Source organism: Lynx canadensis, chromosome C1, assembly GCF_007474595.2.
Source record: "Lynx canadensis isolate LIC74 chromosome C1, mLynCan4.pri.v2, whole genome shotgun sequence".
NCBI lineage: Eukaryota > Metazoa > Chordata > Mammalia > Carnivora > Felidae > Lynx > Lynx canadensis.
In genome coordinates, this window is record NC_044310.1 from 56,016,999 (window position 1) to 56,039,530 (window position 22,532).

At 43.2% G+C, this 22,532-nt stretch overlaps 1 protein-coding gene across 3 annotated transcripts in view; it reads right to left on the reverse strand.

Moving 5' to 3' along the window:
• WLS (Wnt ligand secretion mediator) overlaps nucleotides 1-22,532 on the reverse strand; it is a 101,456-nt gene that overhangs the window by 23,376 nt on the left and 55,548 nt on the right. For all 3 annotated transcript variants that reach the window (XR_003970755.2, XM_030324540.2, XM_030324539.2), the window contains exons 3-6: nucleotides 9,418-9,542; nucleotides 4,541-4,702; nucleotides 3,088-3,224; nucleotides 23-191 (exon numbers count right to left, since the gene is read on the reverse strand). Coding sequence is in view for 2 of the 3 variants with exons in the window: in XM_030324540.2 (XP_030180400.1) it covers nucleotides 23-191; nucleotides 3,088-3,224; nucleotides 4,541-4,702; nucleotides 9,418-9,542 (593 nt within the window). In the remaining variant the exon portion in view is untranslated. The remainder of the gene's footprint in view (nucleotides 1-22; nucleotides 192-3,087; nucleotides 3,225-4,540; nucleotides 4,703-9,417; nucleotides 9,543-22,532) is intronic.

Genomic DNA, 22,532 nt, shown 5'->3' on the forward strand with positions numbered 1-22,532 from the left:
TCCTCCATCAGGAGGCTCTTACCATCATGTGCTCGCCACAGAAGATGATCCAGAAGGAGAGAAGCATCGCATAGAAGATGCCCTGTCGGATGTCACCAAACAGCAGCATCCAGGTCCAATCAAATCCAATGGAAAACCACTCCACCGGGATGTTGATAAAAGTCATGGAAATCCCAAGGGCAAAGATAACTCTGATCATGAGAGAATATCAGGAAAACCACTTTATTCATCTGGGAGGCAGATTTAAAAAAAAAAACAAACCCAGTTTTGGGAAATGAGATGTTTCATATTAGGACTGAAGCCATATGATCAGTTTCTTAGCTCTCCTTTCTACAGAGATGCAAAATGTCTTATTTTGTTAGCACCACTGCAGAACGAAGGAGTGTTACATTAACATTTTCTATGTAATTGAACCTAACCTCCTTAATGCCCTGAACTTTATTCTGGTACCAAATCAGATTAAGAGCTTCCTACAATGTTTTCCCCCGCCTTTGCCTTCTTAAGCAGACCTCTTTGAACATAATTATCCCCGCTTACCTATTCAGGTAATCATTAACCTGATCATTAAGAACACTCATCATCATCATTATTATGATATCGTCAGCAACTAGGAACAAGCATGATTGTTTCAATAATAAATCACTCCAAACAACATGAAATACTTCTTTTAGCTGTGTGTTTAGTTTTTATTTTGTTTTTTCCCTATTGTACTATTAATTGCCACTGCTCTATCAAGTTCATGCGTTTTGTCACTGATTTATTCATACTTCCATTCATACCTATGAAATACAAGGGTTAATTAAGCAGAGATGACATACCAGGCATTTTGTTAGGACTAGAGATACCTAAGAGAGTAGCCCTCTTCTACTCAAGGAGATATATGTAGTGGCTGAGCCAAATAAAGTGTGACAAGTGATATGACAGAAGTGTGCACAGGCTGCCACACGGACTTCTAACTTTGGCAGAGACAGAAACCGAGAGAGCTGGGAGTCAAGATTGGGGAGGTGGAAGGACATTTCAAGCAAAGGGAAAAGCCTGGATGGAGGCACAGAAGCCTGGAACAGCCTGAAGCATTTGGGGATCTGCATGTAGCACATACCAGGAAATGACAGGACATGACACTAAATAAGTAAAAAAAAAAAAAAAAAAAAAAAAAAAGCTGAGTTCATGAAGAAACTTGCCTACCCCATCAGAGAACTTGAAATTTATCTTAAAAGGACTGAGGATCCAATAAGAAGGTTAAGCAGTGGAATGATATCATTCATTCATTCATTCATTCAACACATTCATATTTCTTGAGTTCCTACTATGTGCCAGTCACTATTCTAGATGCTGGGGATATAGTAGTAAACAACGTAGGCAAAGATCCTGCTCTAACGATGCTTGCATTCAGCAGGGGTGAGAGGATGGGTCTGGGAGGAAAGATAACAAATAAATATAGAATATAATGAAGAAAAATAAATCAAGGTAAGAAAATGAAGAAAGAAGGAATACTACTTTACATAAGGTGGACAGGAAAAAGTCTCTAAGATAAGAGATATTATGACAGGGCCTGAAGAAAATGAGGAATTGGGCTACAGAGATATCTAGGAAAGAGCATTTCAGACGAAGAGAACAGCAGTGCAAAGGCCATGGGGTGGGAGCATACCAGGTATGTCTAAGCATCATCAAGGGGGATGGTAAATGGTAGAGAGGATCGGAGATGAAATCAGAGGATTTGAAATGAAAAGCCAACAGAGAGCTTTGAGCAGAGGAGTGACAAGATCTGATTTATACTTGAAAGTGAACACTGGCTGCTATGAGAATAGACTATAGGAAGGACAAGAGTGGAAGCAAGAAGAGCAATTGAGAGGCTATTTCTAGTCATCCAGGTGAGAAATGAGAAGTGAAAGTGAGTTAGACTATGGTGGTAGCAATGGATACGGTGAGATTTCCAGCTGGGTTGGATGAGGGGTGTGAAAAAAAGAAGTAAAGGATGACTCCTACTTCTCTAACCTGAGCAGCTGAAAGGATGGAGCTGCCATTTCCTTCAGTGGGGATGCCTAAGAGAGGGGCAAGTTTGAAGCAGAGGAAATAAAATGTTGTTCTTTGCATGTGTTACATTTTTGTGCAAGTGAAGATGTTAAGTAAACAGCTGGAATATTTGGGTTGAGGGCTGAGAGAGGCTGAAGTTGAGGATATAAATTAAGAGTCATCAGAGTGTAGGTGATTTTTAAGACCACAAGACTAGACGACATCACTCTGGGAACAGGCATAGCTAATAAAGAGAAGAGGCCCAAAGACTGAGCACTGGCTCCCAAGTTTAAGAGGTTGAAAAGATGGCTGGAAACAGCACTGGAGACAGTGATGATCAGCAAAGGAGGAGAATAACCATGAGAAGGGTGAAGAAGGCTCTGTGAAGAAAAAGGAAATGACCAATTACATCGAATACTGGTGATGAGTCAAGTGAGAACTGAGAAGTGACCATTGGATTTAGAATGTGAAGGTCACTGGAGATCCTGTCAAGAGCAGTTTTACTGAGGGGTGGAATGGGCCCAAGAAAGAACAGGTGGAGGAGATATACGGACAAAATTTTTGAGGAGTTTTGATATGAAGAGGAGTAGAGAGACGGTGTGGTGGCTTCAGGGGGAAATAGGAAAATCACGAGTTTTGTCTAAGAATGTGAAATGGTATAGTGTGTTTGCATGTTAATGGGAATAATCTAGCAGAAAGGAAAAGTCAGTAATGTGGGACAGAAAGGGGATATATCTACGAGCATATCATCTTTATGGAGGTGAGAGGGTTGGGCTTAGGAGCAAGGCAGTTTGTCCACAGTGACAGAGAGAAGTATCTGACTCAGACCACGGGAATGAAGAGCAAAGACAGAATAGAGAAACAGAAATGTGAGAGAGGTTTAATCCTTAGGATTTAATAATAAGTTGCGTGTGAAAGCTGAAGGAGTAAAAAGAGTCCAGGATGATTCCTGGTCTAATCACCTGCCTAAGTACCACAATGACCACTTGAACTAAACCCCAGCAAAACCAGGACCATGGCAGGCAGATCTAGAATGCCAGTGTTCTTTAAGAGTGCTCTGAAATCAGTTCTTACTTTTCTAGAAGCACTGGGGGTCGGGACATCATAGTGATCCTCCTCCAATACCACACCATAATGATGAAGATGCTGGGCGTAAGGAAGGTCTTCATTGCAAACCACACCTTGGTGAAGCCTCCATTTTGATGGATTCCCTAGACAAAGACCAATCATAATTTTGAAGGTGACTATATCTTAGTGTTATTTTCTACCAGAAAACGCATTTTGGGGAGAAGTGAAAAGAGATCTTTTCTGCTGAACTTTCAAGATCAAGAGCTTTAATATTCATAGCATGTACCCTCTTCACCCTTCCCCTGCCCCCTCCTCAGGCACTGTAAGAAATCTAAATAAAAGGCAAAAAAAATGGACCCACTCTATACAAAGGGAATCACTAAGAGCATGATTAAAGATTTTTCTGTGAGACTTTTTTATTGAAAAATTGGAGCTATTTTAAGATAGCTCCCAAAATGTTGGGACAGTAAAATGTGTTAAGGTAAATCTATACAGTGGAATGCTACACAGTATTGCAAAGTATATTTATATTATATTCACAATATACTATTAAACAAAAAAAAAGCAAGGAACAAAGAAGTCAGTTGAGTATGACTTTTTTTTGTTTGGAAAAACTATATGCATGTATCTTTCTATCTGTATAGAAAAAGTCTGTAGGGAGATATATCAAAACCTCAACAGTGATTATTTCTCTAGATATTATGGGCAATTTTTATGTTATTTTTTGTGTTTACTTTTGCTTCCTAATTTTCTACAATAAATGTGCATTTCTTATGTGACTTTTTTAGATAAAAAAGACTCTTGGTCCATGTTCTATTTTTTTTTTTTTTTTTTGCCTGTTAAACAAATAAAATGGAAAGAACCTAAAAAACACCATTGCTACCTTTAACATTTGTGCTTGAAATAAACTTAAAAAAGAAAAAAAAAAGAAAAAAGAAAAGAAAGAGGAGGGGGGTGCCTGGGTGGCTCAGTTGGTTAAGCATCTGACTTTTGGTTTTGGCTCAGGTCATGATCTCACAGTTTGCGAGTTTGAGCCCCACATAGGGTGCTGTGCTGACAGCGTGGAGTCTGTTTGGGATTCTCTTTCTCCCTCTCTGCCCCTCCACTGCTCTCCCTCTCAAAACAAATAAATAAACTTAAAAAAAAAAAAAAAGAAACATTTGTCCTTGCAAGGTGAGACATATAAAGAAAAATTACTTTTATCTTGGTATTATTACACAATCATGACCATTATAATAAAATCTTAAATGGGTACAATAACTGCATTACTTTCCATTTCTGTAATCTCTCATGTCAATTTAAATCTCAGCCATCATTTCTATTTCTCAGGTGACGCAGTGGGCACACGGAGATTCCAAGGGTGAGATAGAGTTACTTTCCAACACACATGCTCACAAACCACCGTTCTGAGCCGGTGTTCTAATGTCACATGCTGCCTGGACCCAGTAGATTCACTTACCACCAACTGAATATCCTTTATTTCCCCAATTCCAACATTGATTTTCTTCTTCTCATTCACAGGCAGCCGGATGTTCAGAAGGTAGTACTTATGAGCTACAGACCCGATTTCCATAAAAGGAAGGACATCACATTCATAGTAACGACCCTCATACTCTGGGGTCTGGAAGAAGAGCAGAGAGTTTGAGACAGAATCACTATTTCCAACAGACTATGTCTAAATTGCCTTACCTTCACCTCATATCACCAATGCTGAAAAGCTAATGCTTAAAGGTATACCTCAGAGCTACAGATAATAGGGCACACTGGAGGCATGGTATCCAATGGCTGCTCCCTCCACCCCCCCCCCCCAAAAAAAGACCCAGCCACATTTGAAGTGGAACCAGAAAATTTTAGATAAAAAACAGAAATCTCCTCTCTTAGCAAATACTTTCTCAGTTCTTCAATCCGCATTAAGCTTCACATCAGAATAACCTGGTCTACCAGGCCTATAAGGGCTTTTTATTTGCAGCACATCATGGGAGACCACTACTATTCCATGACTGTTGGCTGTATGGAACAGTCGACTTCTGAAATGTTCATCACACTCTTGGATGCCAAGAGTAATTATTTTCACGGCTTTTGCCTGAAGCCACAAGAAGGTGAAAATATCTTCCTTTTATTGATTTGATAGAAAAAGAAGCAAGTCAAGGAACACTTAGAATTTGGGGAAGATAGAAGGGATAAAAGGTAATAATGGGATTAGGTTGTCAGAGGTGCCAACTTGGAATTTTCTGCCTCTGAAGCTTCCTAACTGCCCAAGAGGTTAGATGGCAGAAGGGAGCAGAAATTTTAATTAAGCCAAATTTAGCCCAATTTCTAGAAAAGCCTCTTGGACTTCCTGCCAATGATTGAAGAGCTACTGCTCAGAAAGCATGGTTGTGAGACATTAAAGAGTAGGGGTGCAGGTTGCTTTTGAAAACTAAATTCTTCTCTACCTCACCAGGACTCCTGGCTATGTGGCCCTGCTGAGGGGTCAGGGTAGAGGAGTAAATATGTGCATGTAGAGGCATCGGCTTTAGTAGCTAGGGACTTTTCCCTGATAAAAGAGATGAGTGTCTGCCATCGATGTAGGGTTTATATGCCAGCTTCAGTATTTTCCTGTTGTACACCTCTTAACCAAGTGATAGGGAAGACCTAATTTGCTGTTCCTAAGCCTATATTCTCAGGACCAACATAATTTTTTTGTATATCTTTAGAGTAAAAAGTCCAGTGGAGAAATCAGAAGGAAGATAACAAATAATCCACAATCCGACTGGTGTATGAAGAGTCTCTCACCCTTTGGTGATCTTGGAGAATTCTTTATTGGACAGAGCTTAGAGTGCAATAAACAGAATTTTGTATAGAGACAGAGACAAAAGGTACAACAGGCTAATACCTGGCTTTTATGCTTCCACTCTTCCCTTCCTTACTCATAGCAGACATTACAAATCAATCATAATAGTTTTTCATCCACTAAGGTTTGAAGGACTCTTTCAGAACTATCAGTTGACTAGACTAGGCTTATGAGATTTAAAACAATTCTTCTGTCGAAAGCTTTTTGCTTCTTTTCCAAACTTCAGTTGCAGACTGGATGATTCTTCTTATGTAGATTCCTTCTCTCCTCTCTACTCCTTTCCTTTACACTTATAAATCAGGGCAAGTATTGGGGCTCTGCAGGAACTACCCTGCTCAAATTTGGCCTCAGATTAATCCACACCGAAGAAGTTAATTATCCTCTATGTTAACGGCAAGAAAGAATTTTCTTATGTGCTTTCCTTCAGGGTCTTGTTTTATTTCTAGAAATTGAGGTTTTGAGAGGGAAGGGAACAAAACTTACTTAGTCTATTGCCACTGACTTGATTGTATTTCTCGCCCAAGGTCCCAAAGTAGTAGTAGTACTGGGTTGGGGGACATAGGTCTTCCAAATCCAGCCTCTAACTCTGATGGGGAAGAGGACCCTCAAGTACAGCAGAGAGAAAACAGTGATGTTGCCCCAGACATGTACTGAGGCATGTGTCTGTGGTAGGGAAGGCACTGAACGTCACGTCAGGAGACTTCTATTCTAGCCCTGATCTGGCCCCCTGCTGGATTCCTTGAGAAGGTCATCTGCCTCATTCAGCCTCACTTTCCTCCTAAGTAAAACAAGATCTCCAGGGTTCCTTCTAATTCCCCATTCACGGTTCTCTCAGTGTCCTCCACTTCCTCGTCCTTATAGAGAGGGTAACACTACCACTTCATGAGACAAATTTACCTTCAACAAATTAGGCACACCAGATTCTGGGATCTTGGCCTGGCCTACCTGTCTCCGAGACAAATTCACTGTCTCCTGTTGGGAACTTATCCTTATGCACCAAGGTTCTGCCTCTGCCAGTATTTAGGGCATTTAGGAAGAAAGGCACTCCCCCCCTTCCTTTCCCCATCCCCCCTTAGTCCTCCCCCAACTCCAGCATGAGACTGGCTAATTAGGACAAATTACAGCAGGTGGCAACTTGACTTTTTTTTTTTTCCCAACTCACAATCCACCAGGGACTAAAAAGCTTTAAAGCAATTTCTCATTTAATCTTCAGACTCAAGACTAAATTTCACTGCAATCAAAAAGCAGAGATTTGATGATTCATTTCCTTCACACTTTTCAAGGTTTAATATCTTTCTTGAAAGGGATCAACACATCCTAAAGATAATTAAGCAGCCATCATTAAGAAGCAGTTCCAGGGTTCTTAATGACCTCCCCCTCACTCTGCTTCTCAGCGCCCTCCAAGTGTGTAAGTGAGGCAAGAAATGACTTTTCCCTTTTCTGAGGATGAAATTCCATACCCCAAAGCTTCATATACTTGAGCTTAGATATCCAACCAGTCTCACCTCTGAAAGATGCAATCAACTTGCAGTGACAGAAAGGTTTTAATTAATTTTTCCCACTGCATATAAAGATTTGAAAATGTCAGATATTCCTCTCTCCTGCTACCTCAGGTTTCTCCCTACCATTCACTTTCACCTACAGATTACCCCCAAGTACCTACCCCCAAACAATTCCAGATGATTTTTTTAGGGGATGGTACTACATTTGGCAGACAGCAGAGGGTCTAGGGCAGTGACATTTAAACTTCATGAAACTGCAGGAGTTGAAATCCTGTTAAAACACAGATTCCTTGGTCCTATACCCTGAGATTTTGACTTACTAGGTTTTGGGTGTGAACCAGGCCTGGGAATCTGCATTTCCTACAAGCTCCGAGGTCATACTGGTGTTGCTGGTCCTCAGACCACACTTTCTGTAGTTCTGGTCTAGGGAACCTGGGGAAGGGAGAGTTCATAAATACCAGGTTCCCCTATATGTAGGGTGTATGGGTTGCCCACAACAGTCCTGGTGGCCCACCTGGTGAAACCTCCTCTTTCATTCCCAAACATATCCCAGAGAGGATATGACATAATAAGGTCACCCTGCTTGTGTCCACCATCTCATTTAATCCTTATAAAGAAACCCAAAGCAGCTATTATTATCCTACTTTGCAGATGAGAAAATTAAGCTTGGACAGATTAAGTACGTTTGCCTAAGGCCATGCAGTCAGTAAGTGATACAGCCTGGAACTGAAGCCAAGTGTGTTTTGTTCCAAATCCACACTTTTAACTAAATGGTAATACTATGAACCTGCCCTTCCCCATCTTACTCCTCTTCAGTGTAGGGTGGACAGCTGGGGCATGATACCCAGAAGCTTCAACCTACCATTCCCACCATTCATTCCACAGGACACCCCATCTTTGCAGCGATAGCCAAAAGTGAGGCCAGGAAAGGCCAATGCTAGGAGAGAAGAAGTACTAAACTGATCGATGAAGCAGGTATTACAAAGCTGCCCAAGTCCTTTAAAAGCAACTGATCCGAAGATGCCAGATGACGTAATCAAGAATGTGTTTCAGTGCTGTTGGGTCTCTCATGCACTTCACACAGAAAAAAATGAGACAATTTCTGTACCTGAAGGGACATCAGAGGTCACCTCGCTGATGGTGCTCCATGTCAATACCCTTAAGGAATGTAACCATGAGTGACAATAACCATGGCTCCATTTCATCTTCACAGAAACTTTAGTCAGTACGGGCAGGGGAGTCAGAACCTGGGAAGGTGTGTGTGGGGACAGCACTTGGCAATGAAAAGGGCCCCTGGCTAACTGTGACCTGGTCCTTATACCATCAAATCCTACTATCCTTTGAGGGTCACTGAGTCAATCTTTGCATTTTCATTTATGAGGAATCATAAAATTAAAGGCCTTTGCCCAAAACAAAATGTCTCCTTATTTTCAATGCAGGAGAGTAACCTCCCTCCTGTGGGTGGTTGAAAGAGTCCTCCTGGATGAACCAGAGAAGGGAGAGCCTTAAAAATGGGTTAGAAGACCCAGGTCTCAAATGAAATTAGGTTTCCTCCCTCAGGGCCTCTTTTTGTATGTGGTATTCACTGGGATTTTTAGTCTTTGTACCTGCACATTAACTCTGGCAACAAAGGAATGCCTAAGAATCAGAGAAGCAGACACAAGCATTGATCCAATATGAACAGATTCTCACACCTCAAAATAACTTAGCAACATTCTTCAGACACTCTCAGTGCTTAAGAACCAAGGGTTTATTTGTATGGAGCGATTTCAGAGAAACAACCATATCACTTCAAACAGACATTCTTTCTTCTGTTCCTTCTTCCTGAACAGGGACATACAATCACCACATTGCCCTTTTCTCTACTAAGACAAAGGATGACGACTAACCTTTGTGGGTCATTCATACTAAGGAACATACCTGTGAGCTGTAAAGTAAATCTTCCCAAATACCTGGAACCCAAATAAAAACCCTATCAACTTAGACACCAAGGCATCCTACCTTGGGGGATGTGAAGGTACATTTGAGTTTCCGGGGCACTCTCTCATGGGCCATTTCAGTCCATTCAGCAAACACATCATCACGGTAAGCCAGGGAAACATCCATGGAAACTTCTGCATTTTCTCCTGCAAGAGAAAGGATGCACAATTCAGAAATGGCATCTGGGAAGGTATTTTGGAAACAGTTCAAAAATTCTCATAGGCTCTGCCATGGAAACGAAGACAAAACAATATATATTCATTTCTCTCAAACTCCAGATCCAAGTTTCCAAATCTGAAACTTAAAAGTCATAGGGTGAATGTTGAAGTTGGATGCTCGGTCCCTTCCTTAACCTCTCTGCCAAAGAGTCAAACAGCTTTCATGTAAACTCCTCCAGAGACAGGGGTCTAACTCTCTCTGAAGCAGCTCAAGTGGTCAGATTGTGACTCATGATCAGCACTTATCTTCCTGAGACTTGCAACACAGGTCCTAAGGCCTGCCCAGAGGAGTTACATGGAACGTGAGGTCCTTCTTCCACAGAAGTGCCTTAGGTACCTGAAACCCATACTTCATCTGCCTGTGTTTTCTCTCCTATCTGATAAAAATAACCACCGCTCAGAGACATGATTTAAGTACGCTCTGTGCTGCCTTTGTAACACACTCTAGTCTCAAGGCGTCTTTCTTAAAATTACTCCCAAAGAAGTTCTCAAAAATGGGATCTTTTATTTCTCAAAAACTCAAAACCCCTTCTGCAAATGGAGGGGAAAGTTAACGTAAAAGATGAAGGATTTTTCCAAAATTAAAGACTTATATATGCACAGATAAGAATATAATAATAAGCACATCATTGTGCAAATGAATATTCACATGTACTTCCATATCAGTAAGAACCATAAATGGGTTTAACTCACCACAGAACTCACTAAGGAGACGAGATGAATAAAAATTGCATCTATCCGTTATGTCTGTCTTAAACTGTGCCGAGCAAGTTCAAGAACAGGAGAGTCTTAATTGGGGAAAAAAAACCACACAGATCACATTTCCAAAATGATTGGAGAACCAGCTTTCACTGGCGTTATGAGATGGGGTTCAATTCTAGGCTCTAGAAACAGATGATAACTGCTGTTAGGAAAATTAGGGCTTTCCATCCACTGGCCCAGTGTGACTGAAGCCAATCTGACAATGTGAACCCCAAGTTCTCTGAAATCCAGAAAGAGAAAGAAAGAATGCAAGAAAGGAGGGATCTGAGGCCATCTGGATGTAGATGAAACCCTCAATGAACACCAGTGCCCTGCTACTTTCTTAGTACTATTTAAATCCTCAAACATGGTGAATTGGCCATTCCTATTTTCCTCCTCTCCCTCCTGAAATGCCACAGAACAAACAGTAAAGGAATTCAAAGGATATTAAATCACAAGGGGAAAAAGTGGTAATGACACGAGCAGATCAGGGATTGCAGCAACTTTTAAAAAAATGAAAGATACATGAAATAGGGCTTCCTGACAGCCAGAGAGAGGGGCACAGCCTAAACTGCAACAGAAGGGCTACTGTGGGAAAGTGAGCCATCATGTCCAGTAGACCCCCAAGGAACTCAAAATTTGAAAACACCAGTGTTGCAGAAGACAGGTGAGGCATGGTGCCGACAACAGGGTAACCGGCTCAAAGTTTGTACACAAAATCATTGGATCTCCAGGTCTTCTATATCTGCCTGTCTCTGCACAGTTTGAGGAGAAACTCTGGACTTGGAGACACCAGGCAGTGCAGAGACTCAGGGCTGAAAACAGGGAAGTACAAGTCTCTACATAAGAAACTGTGCGATACCCAGCTTGACAGAAAAAATGCTTACAGAGTTTGTATGTCCTCTTGGTTGGGGCTCAACCTGGCCACAGCTGCTCCTTGCTTGACAGCCTCAGTGGTCAACAGAATGAACTGGCCAGAGCTCTCATATTAGACACCAAGCTTTTTCATCCTTTTCATTTCTTTTTTTTTTTTTTTCCTAAAGTTTATTTATTTACTTTGAAAAAGAGCACGAGCAAGTGGAGGAGGGGCAGAGAGGGAGGGAGACAGAATCCTAAGTAGGCTCTACACTGACAATGCAGAGCCTGATGCAGGGCTTGAACCCACGAACTGTGAGATCATGACCTGAGCTGAAATCAAGAGTCGGACGCTTAGCCAACTGGGCCACCCAGGCGCCCCTACATCCTTTTCATTTCTAAAACTGGCATTAGCAATTGGGACTTTCAGCTATGTTGTGTTGAAAGAACACTTCCAGAACCACAGGACTCAAGAGTATAAATATGAAAAGCTGTAAAAGAAGATATCAGTCCACACACTGGGCTTCTTGGGGCCCCAGGGTTCAGAGTAGCACTGGCCTTAGATATTGGCAGGAAGGGCCCTTAATTTGAGATCCAAATTTTAAAGGGCCCTACTTTCTGGCCCTCTTCTAACTATTCCCTTTCTCACAGGAAGAGAAACCCTCAAGTGAAAGGGACATGCCCACCGAGGGCCTAAACCCCTTACCCCTACTTTTAGAATATGCTTGGGGCTCCTGGGTGGCTCAGTCGGTTAAACAGCCGACTTCAGCTCAGGTCATGATCTCGTGATCCATGGGTTCGAGCCCCGCATTGGGCTTTGTGCTGATGGCTCAGAGCCTGGAGCCTGCTTCAGATTCTATGTCTCTCCCTCTCTCTGCCCCTCTCATACTCATGCTCTGTCTCTGTCTCTCAATAATAAATCTAAAAAGTGAAAAAAAATTAGAATATGCTCCAAGAACTCAGGACCCCAGAATACCCTACCCTGATAGCTCTGAGCCTATCTCCATGGCCTTGGTGGGGGGGTCTTCCCCAGATCTGGCCTCCTAAGGGGAACTATACAACCACTTGCGCACCCCCTGGACTCAAGAGTGGTCAGAGGCTACTCTTTGTAGGATACAGTCAGAGATGGAGCAAGGAGGTTGGGGTGTCCATACACATAACACTCAAAGCTCCTTTTCTGTAGGGGATGGAGCCAGGGGTGGAAAGAAAAGGCATTTAGGGGCCCACAACTCCTTGGTCAGTCCCATTTTGGCACAGAATTCCAAGAAGTGGAAGAATCCGAAATTCAAACCTGGCTTTCCAGTGCATTATGAAGGCAAATGTTATAATCAGATAGTAGAACTTAACTTGGCTTAACAATTTGTTGGCCTGATTTATCACTTTTAGGTATTTAGACATATGACAGCTATGCTTTCTTAGGCACTCTTGCCTTGGGCCCAAATGTTAGGGGTGAGCTTCATCAGAACAGGTGCCTGAGGGGGAGGGAAGGCCAGACAGACTCACCTCCTGGCCTTCTCCCAGCTTTAAGAGTTATTCCCATCTGTTGGGAATCCCTAAAGGAAAAACTGTTTTAAAGTACGCTGTTAAAAGCAAACAAATTTTAAACACTGCTTTCATGTCTGATTACTCTGTATTTAAGCCCATATGACTTCCGCGCTTTCATTTAAATGATATCATTTAATGTTCCCAACAAACTCTATGAAGTGGGGCACAGATATTTCCTTTTGATTAGTGAATTAGCTGAGGTCCTCGGGTATTAAGTAATTTGCCTGAAATCATACTGTTGTTGGTAATGGGAGGGAGACAACCATTTTCAAATTGCCTTAAAACACAATTATCTTTTTTTTACATTGCTTAGAGAAGACTGACTACTTGGTATTAAAAGTAGCTCATCAAACTAGTCACAAAAGATGAGTAAGTAAGTCTTCAGCAAAAACACAGGCTCTAAGCAGACACCCTCTCCTTGACGCCTGGCATCCATCCTGTGCCTAAGAGGTTAGAAATTTCCCAAGAATACATGGCTAGTAAACGACAGAGTTGGGACTTAAACCTGGGTCTGGGTCACCCCGAAACCCAACTACCCTCAACTACCTTTGTTGGTAGAAAACAGCAGACTTCAAAAGAAACTTAACAGGGGGCACATGGCTGGCTCAGTTGGCAGACGGTGTAACTCTTGATCTCAGGGTCCAGAGTTTAAGCCCCAAGTTGAGCGTAGAGCTTACTTTAAAAACAAACAAAATGAAACTTGACACCTGAATCAAGCACACTGCGGTAACACGGGCTACTCAACTCTAACCAAAGCCTTTGCAGCTTTCTACGGGAGAGAAATATGTAGTGCTTTGGAGGCCATGAGCATGGCTTGCAGTGTGTCTGGAATTCTCTCATCTGAGCTACACAGCACCATTTCAGAAACCTGACTGGGGAAGTGTGACATGCCCTAAGAACGTGATGTGACGTGACATGATGGAGCTGGAAGCCTGGGGCCAGCTAAGTTCATGTTGTAGTCTGCCCCTAACCACATGGGAGATCAGGGACAGGGTGGGTCTGGATGTGGCACTAAGCCTGTCTGTTGGAGGCCGCCGCTTGTAGCTCCAGACCACAGCCATCATGAAGCAGTACAGGTCGGTCTCACCAGACCTTCTGCTTTTTTCAAGACAAAGCAGAAATGCAAATTGTTACGAAACCTCTCTCCATTTTTAAATGTCTGTAATTAATTCACTAAAAACAAAAACTAAGCTACAACAAAATGAAACTCTCTGTGCAGTTCAGCTAATGAAATATCATGTGATCTGGGTGATACTGTGGAGGTGACACTTTTCATACTGCCTTCACACCACCATTCTTTTCTTTCTGTTCCACCATCAAGTGAAGTTCTTTCTAAAACTTTCTATTACTGTTCACAAACTGTATCACATGTTTCGCCTCATCCTCACAATCACTTACTTCCTGTGCTGTCTGGGACAGGTGTCATCATTCCTGAGCTAGAGAAGTCAAGACTACAAAAGCCCCACTTCTAGAAACATCAGAATCAAGCTTCTAGAGTTTCATGAACTGCAGTCCTATACCTTTTGGCTGTCTTTCATAGTGTACTTAAAAAACAGAAACCACAGGGAGAATGGCAGGTTCAAGTGACCCTCTGACCTTCCCTTACTGGACTTTGTGATATCACCCCCTGGCACATATGCTCAGGCTTCTAACCCTGCTGGAACAGGACTTGTCTCTTAGGATTTTGTGACCATTAAGTTAGTTACCACGTGGGAAAAAAATACTTAGAACACTGCAGAAAGCATGAAGGATTAGCTACTGTTTTTATCATTTTATTAGGGAACTGAAAATCTAATAACCTACCTTTAATTCAACATCATTACCAGGTCTCAGGAACATCGAACTTCCCACTATGAACCCCTATCCAAACCTGGAACACAGAACTCAGAAACAGGAAAGCACCGGCCAGAGAAACCCAGCAAAGCTGTGAAGTCAGCCCCCTGAATCATTTTCTCTTCTGCCTCCAATGGACTCAGAAATAAAGTTCAGCTTTAATGACTATGTTGCATGTAATAAAACACCGGTTTCATGACTCCCGGGATACTGCGTGGGCAATACTGCCCCCCTTCCCCCAACACCCCCAGAGATAATGAAAGTGAAGAATCCAATTTGAACTCCCTGGGAGAATGGCAGGAAGGCCAAGGCTACCCCTGGCACCTGGAGAACGATCCCTATAAAACGAGGACACTGGTTATACCTGTTCCATGGGGAAAAGTGGTAAGGTATCAATATAGGGCATTTGTAGATTTGAAACCCATGGTTTTCCACACCTATACCAAACCAGCAGCTTTGCTATTCTGTGGGCTGTCCAAGCTTCACATTTCTCAAATGGCTTTGGAGACACATTTTAGTTGGGTGGAAAATTCATTTGGAATACTGGGAAAGGAGGTGTGGAAAGGCACTGTGGTTCTTCACATTTACTATTTTCATCCTGTTATGGGGGTGGTGCTCTGACATGAGGAAATCTGCACTCCATGGTTCTGTAGGTGCAGACTCAGACTGTAGAGTATTACTGCAGGTGGAAAGATCTATGCCTTTCCATATTGGGAAGCATTGACCAATCATATCCTTAGGAATCATGTTACCTTCTCAGTTAAACGGCCCTGCCCTGCCCTTCATGAGAAAAGCATTTGCCAATCAGTTTTCCAAAGACAAGAAGAAAGCCAGAGAGGGGAGCAAGTCCTTTGCATAAAGCAAGAAATGGTTGGGGAGACAAATAGGAAGAATCTGAGCACCGCAGGATATCTAGGGCAGCTGTTTAACATTAAGAATGGATCCCGGTGGGGTGAAGCAATAAAAGATGAAGATTCATTGAGGAAGTGATCAGGATGCTTCTCATTTAGACTTCTTGAAATGGGCATTTTCCAGTCAAGATAGTAGAGCCTGTGGGCCAAAGAGATCTGTTTCGGAATTCTATCTTTACGTCTTTCTGGATGAGTGACCTTGAATGAGTCTCAGTTTGCACATGCAAAATAGAAATCATGGGACCTACTTCCCTAGGCTGTTGACAGGACCATTTGGTACACAAGTACTTAAAAATACTAGTTCCCCTTCCACCCTGGTTTAGGATGGTTGGGTTGACCGGTTACCGGGAAATAAAGGGGAGAAAGGGGAGGGCAAGTTACATTAAGAGGAAATAAAGAATTATGTTATGGTTGTCAGAAGCTTTTAGGTTCCCTGAGAAACCTTGGTTTTCCTGGGCCTTTGCCCTGGGAAGAAATTAAAGAAATTTCAAAATGCTCACATGCACTCCCACATTCCATAGGAGAGCCGCCAGTCAACAGAGCTTGTTTGGGTAACCTCAGAAGGAGGCCGCACAGACCAGCCTCCTCCCAGCCTCCAGCAGACATATAATCTGGGGTTATTTATGCCAGCGTTCCTTCCCCAATCAAAAACTCTCTGACCTGGCTTGTATTTTCTTGACGCTTTCAATTAAGGAAATAACAAAACCAACCCTGTCCTACATCCATGGTTAAGCCAGGCAAAAATGGACTCAGCTAATTATAAATTTGGCCCTGGCTGTTTTCTTAAGATGCCCTACAGGCCTGGGTGTGCACAGTTATAAAAATGAATGAGTACAATTATTTCGCAAACCAGCCTAACAGTTTAGTTCACATTACCTCTGTCGTTTTTCTCCATCACGTCAAGCATTTGCATTCTGGAGAAATATTTTCCGCGTGTAAGAAGACATTTTGCTAAGCATTGTCAAAATGATCCCTTGCTGTAATGTGAAGCACCATCTCCTAGTTGAAGTAAGCAGTCTGAAATATGCAATGGGGGAAACGTTCCTCCCATTGGGCCTTTTGCAAAGTGACAACTCAGAAAACATCCACTTATCCCTACTGTACTGCTTAAAGGCTATACATTTGGAAAAGGAGCTGGGGATATAACTGTTTCATAAACGAATGAGTCTGAAGTACCACGGGATATAGTAAAACTACATCCATTGGTGTTCGCCAGGTTGGAGAGGGGCTCTCTTCTCACTCACTTCACTTGCCCTGAGAGGTGTGTCACCAGCCCCTCTCAAGTTCAGATTTCCCTCCGGAGTTTCAAACCTGCAGACTCACTTCCCACTGGAGGTCTCTACTTCCACGGTTCAGAAAGCCAAACAACCAAAGCTGGTACACAATCTGCTCATCAAGTCTTGCAGATTTATTCCCCTCTCTCTCCTCACAGTCACTCCTCTTGCTCAAGGCCACCATGCTCTCGGGCCTAAATAACTCAACCACATGCCCCATTCCTGTCTGTTCTCCACACTACAGCCAGGGAGATGACTTCTGAAATACTTTCAATGCCTTTACATGGTCCTCCTTAAAATGTTTAAAAGTTGAAACTCCTTGAGGCACCCTGGTGGCTCAGTCAGTTAAGTGTCTGACTTCAGTTCAGGTCATGATTTCATGGTTTGTGAGCTCGAGCCCCACATCAGGCTCTCTGCTGACAGTGCACAGCCTGCTTTGGATCCCCTGTCTCCCTTTCTCCGTCCCTCCCCCTCTTGTGAGTCCTCTCTCTCTCAAATAAATAAACATTTAAAACTAAAAATAGGGGCGCCTGAGTGGCTCAGTCGGTTGAGCGTCCGACTTCAGCTCAGGTCACGATCTCACGGTTCGTGAGTTCGAGCCCCGCATCAGGCTCTGGGCTGATGGCTCAGAGCCTGGAGCCTGCTTCCGATTCTGTGTCTCCCTCTCTCTCTACCCCTCCCCCATTCATTCTCTGTCTCTCTCTGTCTCAAAAATAAATAAACATTAAAAAAAATTTTTTTTTTAAAAAACTAAAAATAAAATAAATAAAATAAGATCTGGAACTCCCTGAATGGCATAAAAGGCTAATTTCTGGCCCCTGGTTGGTATTCTAGGTTCATATTTTAGGAGTTCTTCCCTACTCCTGTCACCCAGGTGGCAGGTCACCTTGAGTGTAGCCTGCCACTCCGCCTCCAGCCTTGGAATATGGGTGACAGCCTGGAATTGTAGCCCACCTAGACCACTTGTGCCTGTGCAATGATGGGCAAGTCACCCAACTCTTCTATCTACAGATGAGGACAGCGGTAATGCCCATCTCCTACAGTTGGGACGATTAAATGAGATAATGCACATGAATTGCTGAGCACGGCCCTGGCATATACAGCAAACACTCAGTAAATGCTAGCTGCTATTCAAGGTTAACTACACTGGCTATACTCAAGGTCCCTGCCAGCACCCCAAATTTTAAAAAGGTGTCGCCTCTGAGCGGATGAATTAGAAAAAGGTTCCTTTTATTCTGAGCTGAGGATAGCACTCTGCATCCCCACTCATGCCAGACTCCTGTTCGTCTTCTAAAATTTGATAGACTTAATCCTGCCTTCCCTCGCTCACTAAAACTTGAAGAAGTGGCCCTCGCACCCTGTGCATCCATCACTGTAACACTTAACCTCCTACAGTCCAACTACCTGACCGTTTCTCTCCCTACCCACCTCCCACGAAGACGGAGAAGTTCCCGAAAGCCAGGGACTGCCTCAGTCTCTTTCACCACTCTTATCACCCAGGTCTTTACAGAACAGACATTCAGTAAGTATCTGCCAAATTAACACCACCCTTCTTTCTCCAAATACTTCTATGACCCAAAATTTCTTCTGTTACTCCACCATTTCTATACCCCACATGTGTGGTCTATAGTTTGCTCTGTTTTGGTGGCATTCATTCTTTCCCCAGGGCCTGCTGCCCTTTTCCTACTCCCACACATATGCATACATGTACACATACACACACACACACACCCCTCAGAAAGATTCCTCAAAGTTGGCCCAATGGTCCTACTGAAGAACAATGTACCTGTTCCCCAGGGTGAAAGGAGAGCTTTTAAGGGAAGTCATCCTGAGGGAGGTAGTGTCTCCTTTCCCCATGTCTGTCTAAATTATAATATGGAGCTGCATAAATATTCTGCCTGAGAGGGCTAGTGGGGGCAAAGGAGGAAACAAGATGCAACCTCAGGGGCTAGAAACCAAAGAATTTCTCTGAGTTTAATGATTAGCAAAGCAATAAAAGGGTTGGCCTTTGAGGTCTATATCCCAAGTGTGTAGGGATAAGGGAATAGGTGGGATTACTTGCAACAGATTCCAGAGAAGAAAACCTGTACAGCACTCACTGAGGTACGGCACTCACTGACCAAAAGACATGTCATGTCTTTGGTAATCTACTCAAGCCTCCTTTGCCAAGTTGGAAAGGAAGTTCATGAGGAACTGAGAACCCATAATACCCGGTGCTGCCAAGAGGGAATCAATATACCTCTGAAACCCCTAATGCTAGGTAGACCATTCCATCCAATTCATTTTTTCTTTCCACCAAATATTTTTAAGCACCTGCTAGTTTCCATGCACAATAGTGGGGGATAAAAAAAAAAAAAGACATAAAATGTGAAGTTTGCTCTTAATTGTTTACAGTAGCGTAGGGAAGCCAGGCATAAACACAAATAAGTATAATCACATGTGGTTAGTACTACATTTGAATATAAAGTATACCGTCAGTACAAAGATGTCAAGAGTGCTGGCTAGGGGGTCAAAGAATATAGCACAGAATACATAATCTTCCGGATCACCTCATCCATAAGAGGTGATGTTTAACTGTAACTTACAGGATGAGTAAGAGTTCATTAGGTAATGAAGAGAAAGATTTACAGGCAGAGGGAACTGCATGAATAAAAAGCCATGGAAGCATAAACAATATCATGAAGTCAGAGAAATTGAGAAATCAACTAACTCAATATGGCAGAGAATGGGAGTGGAGAGAATGGGCAAGGAGGGCAAGCAGGAAGGGTCTGATGACAAAGGGAAGAAGCTTGCTCTGAATGCTGTAGCATTTTGTTTAGAAAGATGTTTACGCAAAGAGGCCCCGCAGCTGTGTGAGAGGGTGGGGACATTAGCATAGAGAGATCTAGAGAAAACTCAGGCCCACTGCACTGACACAGCTCTCAGCATACTTAAGATTACCTAATCTCGTAGAAACTATCACCAGAAGAACCATCCCTGTTTTCCAAGTAATCTGAATTCAACAATGAACCGATCTTTGCCTAAGAATGCTTGAGAAATCAGAACCATTCAAGCTGGCAAGTGTTAAAACACTGGAAAGCAAACATGGCAATAGCTCTTTCCCATTTGACCATAATCAACATAAATGCGGAGAGAAAACAAACTTGACAGCCAAGGGAGCAAAACACACAGTGGGCTTCTTTGCTTTCTCCCCAGGACACTGTCAACGTACACAGCATTTAGAATAGCTGATTTGATGGTTACAGAAATCTACCTGCCTCTTCCTCTCGCCCCCACCCCTTCTCTCGGAAAGCAATTAGAGAAGAGAGCTTCATTCACACTGAATCTAAAAATAGATGGCAGAGTTCACAGACTGACAGCTGCATTCTCATACAGTAACCAGGAAAGGAAAGGGATGGCTAATTTAACTTAACAACTTCCAAAACAAACAGGGCAGAAGTAGTCCAGGATAAAGAGAAAACACAAAGGTCAGCTCTTCAAAGAGCTGGAAGAGGAATGGGGTCACTTGGTGGCAGTTTATTAGTCCTCCCCAAATCCTGATGAAATCAGCTAAGTATTTTGCCCAGATCTGCCTAGAGTCCTTCAGACAAGAGCTCTGGCAGACAAAGCTGCTACAGGAATCCAAGCAAGATCAGGCAGAAGGGCCAAGACTTGCCCTCTTAACTTCTCCGTGCATCACCTGGACACCCACAAGCTGAGTAAGTCACTACATTTTCTGGATAAGGTAAATGAACACATTCCCCACTCCTACCACCACATCTAAATCATACTGCCTAGCCTGGGGCAGAGAAAAAAAAAGTTATCCAAGAAATTAACAAGGATCGTTAAGAGGGAAAAACCAGGTGTCTAAAAGGAGTGACCGTTTCTTTTCCTCTTCTGGGTCCTAGAATGTTTTAGTTTCTCTCCTCATTCTGGCCTCCCCAGGGAGGGGATTATGGTTGCGCTTCAAAGAAACAAGGGAATGCCTGTGGGCGGGAAGCAGATTCTCTGCAGCACCGGCTCTCAGGGGGGCTCCCAGCCAGCTAAATGTCGGAGCACTGTACCCCAGCATTCCCCTGCCGCACTGCCTCCATTGCCCTGGTGACTAAGCTGTTTCAACAGCTGTGTTATTGCTGGATTCAGGCCAGTGTTCTTCACACAGAGGATTTGTGTGGGGAATTCAGGATTTGGGGCTCTATTTGCAGATGAGGGCCTACCCTTGATCAATCAGCAAGGGCCTTCCCCAGACTCAGGCTCCAAACAGCAATGAGACGATATTGGGCTGCCTGCCACCCAGCCTTCCAGAAGATGGACAGACTCCTTACAGCACAAAGGGGGGGGGGGGGGGGGAGGTGATGTGTCCGTGACAAGGAGAGAGAAAGAGAAAGAAGGAAGCAAAATCAAAACCACCCTTGGTTGAGCCCCAGAAGACCTCCACTGCCCCTCCCTCAATATAAGACACCTGCACGAACATGCTCCTTTTTCTTCTCTTTCCCTCCTGATATCTCCCTCAGTCTCTCCTTTGAAATAACTTCTCTTGCCCTTCAGGTGTTGTTGGCACCCCCTTTGCCTCTACAACACAAAGTCTGGGCAGCCCGTGGCCTCCCTGCCTCTCATCACATCACTTATACTCATTTATGTTCCTATCACCTCTGAGGCAAGCCGGGCCTGCTGACTTGTTCCCTCACTACCCCAACCTCTAGGTTCTTTGCTCAGCAGGCAGGCACTCCTTTACTAACTGCTGAACAAACCACCAAAGTCCTTTGCACAGAGGGGTGACCCTTATTTCCTGTGGGGGGGGGGGGGGCGACAATTTTCATTTCTAGTCCATTCCAGGATGCACCTAAGAGCCCTATATTAACCTGCTCTCTCTCCTAGGTTCTAATCAAGAGGAACTAGGCTATATTTTCTGATACTGAAGAGACCATAGAAATGGGAGTTTTTGTATAAAGAAGGTATTGTATTTTTAATTTTTTAATGTTTATTTATTTTTGAGAGAGAGAGGGACAGAGACAGAGACAGAGCATGAGAGGCAGAGGGGCAGAGAGAGAAGGAGACACAGAATCCGAAGCAAGCTCCAGGCTCTGAGCTGTCAGCACAGAGCCCGACATGGGGCCCGAACTCACTGAGTGCAAGATCATGACCTCAGCTGAAGTCAGAGGCTTAACTGACTGAGCCACCCAGGTGCCCCAAGAAGATATCGTATTTTCAAAAGAAATAAAACAACGATTTTTAAAAGCTCCAACTTTTGAGTGCCTACTCCATGCAGACATATTCAGATGTGTAAACATTTTCAGACACATACATGCCAGCCTGACACAGATGATTGATTATCTGCTGTCTCAACACGAGGAAAATGAGGCCTGTGATCATACTGCTAGAGCGGGAGAGAGGCAAACTATGAACTCAAGTGTGCCTGACTCCACAGCTCAAGTTGTTTGCCATTATGTCACAGATCAGTTGAGTTAGGAGCCCTGTTTCTTGGTCTAGGTAAAGCCACTTAATAGCTGTACCATTTGAGTATTTTATGCATCGTATTCTTTCATTAATTACTGAAGTTGGATCAAACTAAGGTCCATCTAGTTCTAACATTTCACGAATGTAGAAATCTAACACACCACCAGCTGCTGAGCTGCATTCTGCACTTGCGGCATTGTGGCAAAAACAAAGAACAATAAAACAATCCCTGCCCTCAGGCCACTTGTAAAGGCATTAGAGTGACAAGGGATAAAAACTCCAGTCTGACGAATGTAAGAGTTAAACAGTAGCAAATACAAAAA